The 14,298-nt window shown below is 39.5% G+C and overlaps 1 protein-coding gene across 1 annotated transcript in view; it reads right to left on the bottom strand.

The window, feature by feature from the left end:
* The window catches only part of SPTBN5 (spectrin beta, non-erythrocytic 5), an 87,876-nt gene that overhangs the window by 41,484 nt on the left and 32,094 nt on the right, over nucleotides 1-14,298 (bottom strand). The window contains exons 30-33 of the mRNA XM_014869266.2: nucleotides 13,230-13,340; nucleotides 11,968-12,147; nucleotides 7,966-8,169; nucleotides 6,593-6,742 (exon numbers count right to left, since the gene is read on the bottom strand). Coding sequence (XP_014724752.2) covers nucleotides 6,593-6,742; nucleotides 7,966-8,169; nucleotides 11,968-12,147; nucleotides 13,230-13,340 — 645 coding nt within the window. The remainder of the gene's footprint in view (nucleotides 1-6,592; nucleotides 6,743-7,965; nucleotides 8,170-11,967; nucleotides 12,148-13,229; nucleotides 13,341-14,298) is intronic.

Consider the following 14,298-nt stretch of genomic DNA (forward strand, 5'->3'; position numbering starts at 1 on the left):
CAACTTCACATTTGTATGCAGTGGAAAATGACACAGCCCAAAAAGAAATTTGTATTCCAAGAAGAGCGGTTTTTATTTCTCTAGAATAGAATATATTTTAGATATTTGTGCAAATCCACTTCCTTCTTCTGCTTTTGCTCTTCCAAGTATAACAAGCTCTACAGGTTTTGCCCATCACTGCCTGCCATGGGCTGGCTGCTGAGATTACTGGAACTCCACAGAAAATCTTTCTTCTCTAATTCTGTACTAAAACCCTGAATTATTCCCAGTTTTAAAAAACTTCACTTTAAGCATATAATCAAGTACAAACTATCTGCTGAGACAGAGAAGAATAAGGTTTGATTTAATTCTGACAAAACTAAATACTAGAGAGAATTAATGAAGAACACCTAAAATTTGCTTTAGCAAAGTAAGTAAATGTTCTTGATACCATGAATATACAAGGTTCACAAAAATGTTTTACTATGCTTAATTTCAGCTAAAGTTATAACATGATCATACTATAACCATAAGAGGAATAAAACATACTGAAGTTGCTTATAAAAAGAAAACATACATTTTTTTCCTATCATACTGAAATCACTTTATTATTGGCATCTGTCCTCACCACCTATATGCAAATTCTAATGTTGAATATATTTAGAATTTCCTTCCCTCCCCCCCACTGTATGCTGTCTCCTTGGCATAAGAATATAGTTATCTGATAAAATATATATGGGAAAAACACAGAGATAAAACTGGTGTTTTTCTGATAAGTGCTATGGTTGCTCCCTCACATCTATTTCCTCCTTCTTCAAAATTTGCACTATTGATTGCTAACCTGCAAATATTAAGTGTTAGACCAGAATCTTACACCCATACATCATCATAATTTAAATATTTACTTATCAAATATTTGTTTGAAAGCAGACTAAATTCCTTTGAAACTCCCCACACTTTCACTGCTAGAAACTTTGCTGGGATATCCAAACTGACGTGCTGTGGACGTTAAATTCCCTTTATTTCCCTCAGGAAAGGGCGGTACCTCTCCTTTTCTAAGAGGGGAAAAAAGTGATTTCTTCTTACATACTTAAATACTTTGGCTTTTAAAAACCAGTCTTACTCTTAAAGTTACAAACCCAGGAATTAACCGTTTAGAAATACTGCATAATTTGACAAGTAAGGCAATGAAAACAGTTAAACAGAAAAGAACTAAGAAAAACTACACTGAGGATTTTTTCCAGGTCCCAGACTGACTACAGAATCACAGAATTGACTAGGTAGGAAAAGAGATCATAAAGTCCAACCTAGCAGAGAAGAAAACCAACTCTTGGCTCTGAAGTCTTGAATCTTCAAAGTGCTGAGCACTATGGCCCAATCATGCAAAGTCTGTAAGCAGTTGTATGCTGTATTAACAACAGCACTCAAATGGTTAAAATGAAACTTGTGAAGTGCTCCATTAGGGCAGAGTCCTCATCCTCACTGGGCATGGATCAAGCTGTAGCTGGTGGTGACAGCAGAACACAAGGAGCTTTCTCACTGTCTTGCAAGTCATCTCTAGGGAGCTGGAACACGGCAGGGCGCGTATCAAAAGAAATCCATATGGCTCGGTTAAACACAGCTTAGATCTCCTGCTTGGCAAACGTCCCTAGAATGGAATGCAAATCTTCACCACTCTCCTCCCAGCTCCAAAGGATGCAATGTTGACGGCGATAGATGGACACCCCGGGTGCTCCGGGGCTCTGCCAGCTGAAGCTGCCGTGTGAGCTGCTATGTTTGTCACGAGGTTGTCAGGACATACACTTTCTACAGTGCACGTTTCCTGGGAAGGCCTCAAACTAGATCTTGTCCAATGGCTGGAAAGCAATCCTGAGCAGCAAACAGGGTTTGCTGATAGAGAGAGGCCAGCCCCAATCTCCACAGGGTGAAAGGGTGGACCAGCTCTATCTGAATCGTGTGTTTTGATAAAGATTGTTGGATTTGGGCTTCTTCTAAATTCTCTTATCACCTGGATAGGCATAGCAGGCCAAGGAGTGGCAAGTATCAAGGTGATTTTGGAAACCTTGTGGTGAGCAGGTGTTAGACCATCACATGGAGTCCTCCTAAACTCTGGCCTAGATGAGGTGTAATTCTGAAAGACAATCAGCTCTGGACTTAAATCCTTGCTCATGATCTCATTCCCACTAGCTGAATTTTCTCTTCCAGTCAGCACAGCTGGGGACAGCCATATATCTCTGGATAAAGTCTGCTGGGGAAGGCCAGGATACTTGGAGGAAGTCACATGAAATCTTGTGATTTGAAGGGCTGGCGACCCACCTGAAGGTAAACTTTGTTTTGATTTCTGGGATCGTGTTGGAAGACCAGAGGGAGTTTCAGGCACCTTCTCTAATTGTGGCATGAGCAGACTTGAATGAGCATGACTGCTTCCATGGGAACCTGCTCGAAAAGGCTTTATCATCAGGCTGCACGTTGAAATGTAAAGCTTCATTGAAGTGTGGAGGTCAGACATTTGGACATTGCACTGGCTACAGCCTTGTTGGGGTGGCAGTGAATCACAAGGTTCCAGGGATGCATGCAGATTTTTGCTGTGGGGCATAGAAGCAGCTGGAATAGCAGACAGATCAATGTTGAGGCGTGATGTCCAGCTGGATGGAGCTTGGCAGGAAAGAACATCTGAGGGCAAAGACAGAGCAAGCTTCAAGGGATCACTTTTTCCAGGGGAAATATGGTGAACACTTTTTTCTCTTTTTGAATATTGCTTGTAAGATGCAGATGTTGACTGAGTGCCAGACCTCTGATATCCATGGTCCCAAGGATCCTTGCAAGCACTGGAACACGTGGATGTCTCATCAGAAGGACTGACACAGTGACTAGCACTCCCAAAACTTTTCCTCAGGTCTGTGTGTGCCAGGATGACATCTAGCCTTGAACAGTAAGACACACTGCTGGGTGGTGAGGTGGCATTTCCTGGAGCAAGCTCGGCAGCTGAATGACCAGTGGGAGGATGCCAAGCCGGCCCTGGAATCTTTTGGAAAGGCCTGTCCTGCACAGCCGATTCAGAAGGAGGAGGTGGGGTCGTTCTACAGGAGGAGAGCAGCATTTCCACGGTGGAGATGTAGGTTGCAGATGAAGGTTTGCAGCGACGGCCCCTGTACGACATTCTGAAGCTTAGTCCCTAAATGATGCAAAATTCAAAGCCACAGAGCTTGCCTTTCCCCCTGTGCTTAAAACCGAGTCCTAATCCTTTTTCCTTTGGCACTGGAAATTTCCATTCTTCCTCTGAAGCACAGGAATGAGAGATGAATAAACATTCTCCAGGAAGAAAAATACGAACAAAAAAAAAAAATCCACATTCAAAATAAAAAAATCTCAGCTCTTCCAAAACTGCTACCACCTCTTGTCATGTCTGCAAAGCGATATGAGTGTGGGATGGGCTGAAAGATAAATTACGGAGCATACGGCTCTGCTCCCTGAGTGTTCTGACAGTGAGACTGCAGACAGAGTAGGAGGGAGCCAAAAGTGCCTGCCAGAGACAGCCTGCAAACTCGCTGTTATTTCTTCTGTGGAAAAAAGAAAAGCAGCTAACCTGAGCAATGCAACGCTGCTGTGAAAAGATCAGAACAGAACAGGGAGTATTGGACACGGTTTCTGCTCAAAGCAAAAATGATTTTTTCCTTCTTTCCCTTTTTCAGCCGTTAATTGTCTGTACTCTGCATGACGAGATCTCAGTTTGCAGCTCTTACAAGAGATTTGTACAGAAGTTCCATTTGATGGTGCAACTGAATTCATTAAAAAAATTTAAAAGTTAGAGGTTTGGCTAATTTTCTTCACATATGTTCTATTTTCTTTAGCACAGAACAATGGTAGACGATGTTCTGCAGAAATCCTTTGAAGGCTTAAGTGACTTGGATGTAATATAAGATGCTGGCTTAAAGTCAAACCTGTCACAGTGGCACAGACGGCAAACGAAAGAGCAATTCTTAGCAGTAGTTTTTAGTTTAAAATACTCCTCTGATACCGTTGTCCTTCCCCTGTTTCTTGCTTCTGGTCTATGGCATACGAAGTACTGGCAAAATAGGATTGAAAAATTATGCCATGCTTCCTTACATAGACATTTTGCAGACATAAGAACTGAAATGCACGTAACTGAGCCTTGGCTCAAATGCAAAAGTCAGAAGAAACGCAAATGGAGGAGAGATTGGTTTTATTTGTTTGCCTGACAGGAATCCTTTTTGAATGTGTGTTTCCTTTCGTCCTTTCTGGAAGCAGCAAATGATGAAATTCCCGTTGGGAAAATGGTTTGAAAGTTTTCAGCTGACGCCCTGGCTGAGTTTTTTTTTTAAAAAACATGTTTGAAAAAATTGCTTTCCTATCATCCTGCTTGTCTGTATCACTGTGCAGGCACATTTTAACTCTATATAATAGTAACAGAGTTCAATCCAAAAGAAATAGATTTCTCTTCCAAGAGTTCTTCAACTGCAGAAAAGTGAAATACAAGTAGTGACTAAGGAATATCACTCCACTGTCAAGTTGTTTATTCTGATCTACATGGCAGATGGTGGCAGCTGCAAAAGACAGTTTGACCGTAAGGTGAGGTCTGTGTGAAGAGCTGTTGGAAGGGGCAAGTGAGTATTCACACTTTATTGTTCCACCTTCTGGATGCTTAGTGTCAGTGAGGAAAACTGAGCACCAGCCTCCTTGGAAGTTCAGAGAGAGGATACTACGGGAAAAAGATTCTGATAACAGATCTGTGCTTCACAGCCCTCAAGGTCACAATCTTCATTCTCAGGCTTTGCTTTGGCTGAAGAAACTTGGAGTTTCTGATCCCACCAGGAGAATTTACCTAGCCTCTGATGAACATCCACCTCGTTTGTGGCAGTCTATGTCGCAGCCTATGGCAATGGCAAATTCATCTGAACAAGGAAGTAATATGAAGTGCCATTTACGTGTAGAGAAAGTGCTGGGGCCATACCAGAAATGCCAGGTGCATTACCCTTTCAGACTTTTGCAAACAGGACTTGCAACTGAGGGGCAAAAAAAAATTACCTACCCACAGCAGTTTCCTTCACATTTACCCCTGTACTACATAGAGCAAAGCAGATGCTGTAGTGATAGTGCCTCTGTGTGTTGGCTGATATTGGTTTAATAGAGAAAAAATACAGTGGCCAAACTTTTGTGGAGTTTACATTTTCCCTGATAAGCTTCTATGCAGGAACTTAACAATGATGTACCACTGCTTGGTAGGGAATTGAGACAGATATAATGCAAATCATGTCATTTGCTGTATTAGGCAGAACTATGCAATATTTTACTCCAGAAACCTGAACCTAGGTGAAACTCTCTGCTTCATGTCACAAACTTCAGAATGCAGGTCACACTTAACAAAAGAACCAGTTATAAGGAATTATGCAGACATGCCTTTCCTTCAGGGAAGGAGTAGCAGAAAGCTCCAGGCCCATGTGCCACAAAGGGTTAAGTATCACTACATGTCACCACTTAGAGTCAGTTTCCAAAAGGATTTAGTGCCAGTGGCAAACAGAGCTCAGTGCAAAATGAGAGCCATTATATTTTATTGTCAGTGGCCTCAGAGAATTAAGAATTATTTTTCCTTAATGAACAATGACCCAGAGGTGCAACCTCCTCCAGCATTGTGTCAATCCTTCAGTTTGGCAACCTGCAACCCATTGATGTGGCTTGCATGCCCAGTCTCAGAACAATTGCAGCAATCTATCAATTCATAAATTTGCAGAGTGACTGCACTCTGTTTTGTAATAGCAAATGCCAGACCTTGAAATGGAACCTTTCAAAGCAGTTACATGAATCAAAGAAAGTGCAAGAAAGACAAAATAGAATTCAATAATGGTGAAAAAAAGTCTATTTCAAGAGCAAAATGCTGATAATATGAACATCCTTCTGTCTCTTTGCACTGATTATGTCTGCCCTCATTTTTCATGAGAGGGCCTTTCTCACTAGCTTGTATTTTTTAACTGCATCAAGCAGAAGTTAGTACTCCTTAAAAGTTCTTTCACTGTTCTACATACTCCTATCAATGCCCTTGCAGAGCTGAGAAGTCAATTCACTTTCCTGTATTAACTCCCACTGCTGACATCCATTTTCCACTAGCTGCATTTTCCCAGCTTACCTCCCAGCCTGAGGTGAGAATTCCAGCAATACCTGCGAAGTAAATTCCCTTCAAACCCTCTTTACAATTTCCATTCTCTTTGAATCCTACAAAACTTGCCAGTGGTTAAGCAGCTGGCCTACTGAGATCTGTTTGCAAAGCGGACTAATGTTGGACTCTTGTCTCCCTCTTCTGTTGTGATGCTGATATGTTCCCTCGTATGTATATTTACAGTGAATTATCTTTCAGATAAGGATCATCTCTTTGTTTCTGTTCCACACCTAAGCCCCACAAGAAAGGAGAGCTCCTTGCACGTGGCTACAGTCTCTGAGTGATACCACGACACAAACAACACCAATAAGAGACTGTCTGGTCTGCACACAGGCACAAGGATTTCAAGCTGTAGGTAAACAGTAGTGCCCTGTTTAGTTTAAAAGAGTTTACAAGCTTGAAGAGGTTTAACTGCTTATTTCAAGTTTGCAATTTGCTCACCTCCTGGGAGTTCAGGAGCTTGTCAAGGTGATCCCAATCCTTGTAGAACATTTGTTCCTGGTGTATTTTCTCCAGCCACTCCTTCTTCTGTCTCCATGCATCGTATACATTTTTCTTCTCTTCCAACAAAGCCTGTAGCTTCTGCTGGATCTGAACAAAATTTCCAATAAAAACTTGTGTTGGTCTTTATATCGCATGACTTGAGTAAATTGAGAGAAGAGAGGATTAAGTGGGGTAGCGAATAATCCATTTAAATTGCAACAAAATTATTAAACGGGAAAAAAGTAACAAGTTTTAGCACTACTTTTTGGGCAGAGAGATAATCAGAGGTGCCTTATTTCTGCAATGGAAAAGGGCTTCTTGCAGCATATACAGTCCAAACCAAGAGCAAAGAAAGGTGACTGTTTCTCAAGTGTGACTTCTAGAATCAGACCCTAAATCTTCATTATCTTTAAGCATTAACAGTGCTATTATAGCACTTCAAATTTTTATGTGATAGATACTAAAATATAAATTATCAACATAGCATATTCTTCTAGTCAGCGAATTCATGCCACAAGGTTAGACTTTATATAACTTCAGCTTTCAAACATTTTACATCTACAGGCCTTCTATGAATGACTTTTTCCTACCGTTTTCTACAGGCAAAGGACTTTACAGTCAGCAAGATTTCTAGTTACCATAGTCATACACTGCAATATTCAGCACATTTTCAGGAAACAGCTTGGTGAGATGGGAGAGTAACTTGCACAAACTCTGCATTTTTCTGAAGGTATTCAAGAGACACATTAATGAATTAGCAGGGGAGAAATGAATTGTTAAATACTGGAAAATAAATAAATGCTGTGAGAATCTTAGAAGCTGTTTGTCTTGAGTAAACTGACATTTTGATTTAAATCTTTCATTTCCAGGGAGCATATTTTACTAGAGTATTTATTTACTACAGAAAATGTTTCAATCAATCTTTAAACTCCTGCATATGTTTGAGTGTTTTCATTCTTTGGTTGACAGGTTTTTGTCCAGACTGTTCTGGTGTGGATATACCACTGTAATATGAAGTGTAGCATTTGTGTGAAAATCCAGTTTGGGAAGTTGGTGGAATTGACTCCGTGGCTCAGAACATGGTGAACTTCTTGAAAATGTCCAGCTTAGCTGCAGGAGACCTTCAGGAGATGCCTCCACACATCTACTGCTGAAGTTGGAAATGGAACAGATGTTTTTGTGCCCAAGTTGGGTAACATACTGAGGCAAATTATTGGCAAGTGAGTGTATGCATGATTTTGTATCTGACAGTGTGATACAATATAGAATCACAGTCACATCGGGGTCCAGTGCCCAATATGCATGACTGAACTCAGAGGAGTTCCAATTACCTCTTTTGATGGCATTTCCTCATCTTGCAAGAGGGACTGTCCTAGCTGTACAACCTGACTGTGCTTCTCTTCTCGTGCTTCCATCTCTGCCAGTAGCTGTTGATGCTGGGTGAGTCTCAGGCTGCTCGTAGATATGTCCCGAATAGACTCCTTGGCTCTCATTTCCCTTATTATTTCTGCTGTCCATAAGAAATAATCCCACACCTGGAACCCAAGAAAATATGAAAACTGAGGTTAGGGCTCAAGCTTAGGTTAGCAGGCAGGAGAATCTTAGGCTGAGTCTTCAACTTTAAGTGAATAATAGGTAATAAAATCATAGATAAATAAAATATTTCATTAGTGCCTGCAATACTTGTATGAATTTTATAAGGGTGGATAACACAACTGCAGGAATTCCTATATACTCTGTTACGTGGTTTGTAGTATCATAATCATAAACAAAGTGTCATATCACATCAGTGACAGTATGATATCATTTATTGCCCTTTAGTCCATCTTTCTTAAAGTATTTCCTGATGTTATTCCTTCATAAAGGATAAACCAGTATCATCCTACGTTTCTGTGAAAGTTTTGGCTAAAACAAATCTATTTGAAAAGTAGGTTATGCACATATTCTAAAATGAGAGTGAGAATTTTCAGGTGAAAAACAAATGCACTCTAATAGAAGTGGGAAAAGGGAAATCCCAGGTCAGAAGAAATTGCATAAGCATATCAGGTATACAGATTCAACTCTTGGTTTGTGGAACTAGTATGTCATGCTAGTTTACTTTCAAAATCTGATGAGCCAATAAATATTTTTCTGATAATTTAATATGTCTGAAGCAACTTGGAGCATGAAAATGCCAAAACAAATCCCTGAGGATTATATTTTAACTATGATTGCAAGTAAAAATAATTTGATGTTCTCTGTATGTCTTTTTCTACATTTGATTCTATACCTTCAACAGCCACTTACTTTAGGCATCTTATTTGAATCTGCAGTAGGAGTTTTTCTCTTATGTGTCAGTTGGCAAAAACTAGAACTGTGAGGAATGTATAAGGGATTACATATGATGATTAAATTTTGTTATAGTTTAGCTATGTCTGGATTAGTTGATTCAATTTTTAGGTTGTAAATGGCCTTTCAGGTTTATAAAATGTATTTTTAAATAGTATTACTTATAGTAAGCGCTGAAGAAAAATTCTCTTTTATTGCAGAAAATGAAAAATTTCTCTCTTAAATGGTTGCTGCTTTTTCACTGAAGGAAACTATGTAATGGAAGTAGATTCTTGGCTGCTCCATTTTACCCATAGATTTTTATTCATATAATCAAAATCTTATAAAGAGAGCCAGGAAAAAATTCAGAAAAGCACCACAAAATTGAAATTGGCCAATCTGGGGTCCTGGCTTTAGGCTTTAAAGCCAAGATGTTGTTTTTTAAAGCCAGTGAACACAGCTACTAAATGACTTTTAAAAAGACTGTGGTCCTTTTAAAGGGGCCCAAGGCAGTACACACATGTTGGCATAATTTCCATTTGTAGAATTAATTCATTCACACAGCTGGATGTCACTGTAGACACTGACATTGCACTTGGCACTGCAAATGTCTAAAACTCCCCGAGATTTTGAGCTAAGCATTAAATAAAAACCCCAAAGCCTCAGGATATATAATGCAATGGAACAAGTCAAGAGCCAATAATTGCAATATTTAAGGATAGAGTAGGCATCAGTCTGCAGGAAAGTCCTAAGCAAAGCCTGACTCTGACCATGCAGATCCCAGCACAAAGTTCAGAATAAGAGCCTCAGATAATTCAGAAATACTTTGAGTCTGTGTCTACACTCATCTTCCTTGACAAAATTCCATGGAAGATTTGAAGCCCTCTGCTGTGCTGTGTGTTGTCAGATAGGCCCAGCTCTCTTTTTAATCACATTAAAATCATAATTGGTAGGGTGTAAGGAGATACACTAGATGATTGTGCAGAATTCTCATTTTATGGAAATTGAATTTTTTGTTAATCTGTGCATAAGTTTTTAATGAAAATGCCCTGTGGATTGCATATGAACAATATAATGAAAAAAGGTGCTCTGAACAGCTGCAACTAACTTTAAGTTTGTGCACCTCTTGGCACAGCTGAAAGAGGAAAGGTAGTAAAGTTTCCTCTTTGCATTCAGCAGTTTGGGTGATATTCTGCAGCAAAGCTGCTCTAACCTACTCTAGAGTTTCTGAAATTCTTACAGTTATTAGCCATGGCTGCATGATCCTGCCTTGTTCCATCTAGGCAGGAAGACAGGCTTACCAAATTGCAGAACCTGCTCTTCACTTCTTCAGGAATTATTGTCAGGAAAGGAGGTGAAAATTGAGAGGATTGGGAATACTTTTTCCATCAACCTGACATCAAAGAGGCAGAGAGTTGCCTGAGGCATAGTCCCGTCTAGAGACATCACTGAGAATATGCTCACATGGCTTTGTCATTTTGTTTTATGATGTTAAGAGCCATGAAGATCAAAGGACACACTGGCAGAGCGAGAAATGAGCTATAGATTTGTCATTCACATCACAGGATGTATCACACATTTCAGATGAAATTCAAACCAGTATTGTACATCATTCCAGATATAAAAAAATAAAATAACACTCCCACAAGATGGGGACAACTTAACATTTTCTATCTGAAGTACAAAACTAAATTTATAATGTAAGCTATGAAGTAAATCAATAAAGAAGTGAACTCTGAGTAACTACATCTTAAGGGTCAAATCCACTAAGATCCACCTCCTGATGAAGATGCCTCCAGGCTGAAGACCTCAAGAACCTATTATATGATAGAAGAATGCATTCCAAAAGTTTGCTTTGTTCTTCCTATCAGTCCTAGATATTGTTAGAAAGAGAGTGGACAAATTAACTTTTCACTTACATCAGTAGCATCACACTAATTTTCCCCATCAACGCTTCTGCACATGATAATGGAACTTGTAACAGTTAAAAAACAAACCAAGAAAACCTTCAAAAACCCCACACAGCCATAAACATCCTTTATCTCTAACTACATAATATTTCTTTTTATAAAATATGACAGGTAATGCTGATTTAAACACTTATGAGAGACTTTAAGTGGATTAATTGAATGGACAGATATCTCTTATGCTAAAAAAAAGACAAACTTGCAGCAAGTTTTTTCCAGGTGAACATACTCTGGACACACTCTGCTTCCCACTAAAAATGGAAGCAGAATGTGAACTACCAGAGGTATCTTGAATTGACATAATAATTGTACTTGGAAAAGTTCAAGAATAAAGGAATGTAAATCTGTTCTTGAAATCTGCATCAGCAACTCCCTTCACGATATAAAGGGGTACTCTTGCTGGTTTAGCACCTGCAGTGCTTGCAGCAATAATCTACAGATCTGCAGTGGTGTAGCTCAAGTAAGTGCCTTCACTGAGACTACTGACACTTGCAAAGTATTCCATGACAAATCACAGCTCAGTGACCTTCTGAGTTTCTTTGGAGACAAAGCTACTGTGCATTGCTGATTATGATGTTATCTGATATATCCATGTCACTGTTTGAGCAGCTTGAGAGGTTAGTGCAAAAATCAGTGAGTTGTATTTGATACATTCCATGAGGTAAGTTAACCATACTCTGAGAGAGAGAGAACAAACTTTTATGCATTATAAATGAGAGAGTAACATCTCTTTTTGTCACTCTTACACGGTGGGAATTGCAAAGGCTTTGAAAAGATTACTGTTACTCCTGCAATGCAGTGACTACTTCAGACAGCTGACTATTATTCCTTACACCTCTGGATGGAAGCTTCTATCCTTACTGAAAGTAAAAAATCCTCATCCTATAAATAAAATCCTTATCTTCTAACACCATTCTAAATATCTAACGGCACTAAATGCTTGATGGATAGCACAGAGAGCACTTGCAGCCTTTTCCAGCTTGGAAGTCACCTCTGATTCACAGCCACTGCAAGCAACCTTCCCCCAGGCAGTGAGGGACAAAGGGCAGAAGCACTCACATGTGCCTGAAACTCATAAAGCTTGTAGGCTTGTTCCAGGAGCCTCCTGCGCTGTTCCACTTTGGACTTGAGGGCTTTCCAGTTGGTCACTATTGCCTGCTGCTTTGCCTTCAGGTCTTCCACCTGCTTCTGGGAGCAGTGGGGCAGCACGGGATCTGCAGAGTGGATCAGCTCCTGCAGCTGTACACAGGGGATGAAGGAAGAGGGTAAGGAGGAGAGCACCATGGATGCTAATATAAGAAAAGTTCTTATGAGAGCTATCTATTCTGTACATGAAAATACAATCCAAGCAGTGTTTTCTCATGTTAAACAACTTCTATAATGCCTGAACAGACATTATATGGAGTAATAGTGACATCCAGTGTTTGCCAAGGCTCATCACAAGAGTGATTTTTCAGAGGCAGATTTTGTTTTCCCTTTTTACTATACCATTTATTATATGAATAGTGAAAGTAGTATTATAATCGCTATTATAATGCAAGTAATACCAGCCATTCCTTTTTTTTTCCTCATTGACCATATAGATTAACTGTGAGTACATTCTCTTCATGCATGTCTCATGCTTTTTTACACTTACAAGTAATGAGAAGCTGATGGGATCAATTCTAATGTTACTGCCCCAAGGCCAAAATACTTGAGGCCACTGATAAGTAATACTGGGATAACTTCAATAATCTCATTATAACTCATGCTGTGTTTTACATTGTATATATTATTGTATACTATTACATGTATTAAACAAAGGAGTGAAAACTCATACTAGTTTTATTGGCTTGTTGAAGCCAATCAAGTCTCCCATATACAAGGTAGCTGTTCTCACAGGGTAAAATTTTTATGTATTTGTATTGTGAGCCCCATCCTTTTTTTCTCCCAGTCGAATTTGTACCAATATTAATTTTCTCCGCACATAAAACTGATTCTGGATTTTTCCTTGTAATCACTTGCAACACTTTGAAGGAGACAATAAGCATATCACAAAGCCTGGCATAATCCTCCATTTCAAACCACGATCAAAAATACTCCTGTGAATCACTTCAATAGTCAGTATGTGCCTTATTTAAAAAGTTTTAATTACCTACTTTATCACTGCCATCAGAACTTGAATATATAAAAAACCCCAGAAAAATAGGGAAAATCCCTAGAGACTTCCAGGCTTTCTGCGAGAGACAGTAATAATCTGATTCACAATACCAAATTATTACTATGCTTATCTTGGAAACTTGAACTTGGGCTACACATTGAAGACAAACGACTATCATTACCTGCTGCTCATTCCCAGAGAGCTCGTGCTCCAGGGCCACATGGTTCCTGAGCTGGGTTTGCACACCTCTCATGTCCTTAGCAACATCATCTGGAATACTTTTGGACTTCTCCTAGAAGGAAGAAATCAGAGAAAGCTTTGGTTTTTTTTCCACTTCCAAGCAAAACTCACTACAAGTCTACATTATATAATATTGGGTACTGTAACTCATACTGAACACTTGAGGACATTCTGAGTTACTCAACTATGACAGCTAAAAGGAAGCCAGAAAAATCTCTCCTAGTAACTCACTTCTAAATATCTTAATGGCTAAACTATTCAAATGGACTGTTAGAAATGAAGGTTTGTGTCTTTCCTTGATCAGACAATACAAGAAAATATCTTCCAAGCTTTGTGCTGAGAATCAATCTTGAATACCTACTGCAGTGACAGTGAATTCTTAAAATAGCATTAACAAGCAACAATTTCGGTCCATTCTTTGAGATACAGGTGGTCTTCCTGTGAACTATCTTTAGTCAAAAATTTGGTTATAGACGTACAAGAAAGATTACTGTAAAGATGAGAGGAATAGAGAACCATTACATAAATGGAAACTCAAACATTTTTTTAATTCAGCAAAGGTTCTGAAGGGATTTAGTTGTTACCCAGACATGCATTGGAAATGCATGCAAAGTGAAAAGGCATTTCAGCTGGACAACAGCATTGTTGCAAAAATTATTAGAAATTAGTTCCAGATCAATTTAGGGAAAATTAGCAGAACATTTCTTACCATTGAAGAACTGCATTTCTGCAACAGAATCACAGGCTAGTTTGGGATACTAACCATGGGTCTTGGTAAGGTGCTAAAAAAGGAGATGCACGTTGTAGTTGCCTATAGTATGATGGCACTGGAGCTGGTGACTTAAGCAAGATCTTCCAGTACCATGATCCAATGAGGCTTTCTCTAATAGGCTTCTGACCAGGGAATGCAGTAAGGGATGGATGAGATGACTGGTCTCCCTCCCTGGTGTGAAACTATCAACAACATGCAGTGCAAGAAGGGTGTAGTGGCTGCCAGGACTAAATTCAGC

This window comes from Sturnus vulgaris, chromosome 6 (assembly GCF_052056855.1).
Source record: "Sturnus vulgaris isolate bStuVul1 chromosome 6, bStuVul1.hap1, whole genome shotgun sequence".
Taxonomy (NCBI): domain Eukaryota; kingdom Metazoa; phylum Chordata; class Aves; order Passeriformes; family Sturnidae; genus Sturnus; species Sturnus vulgaris.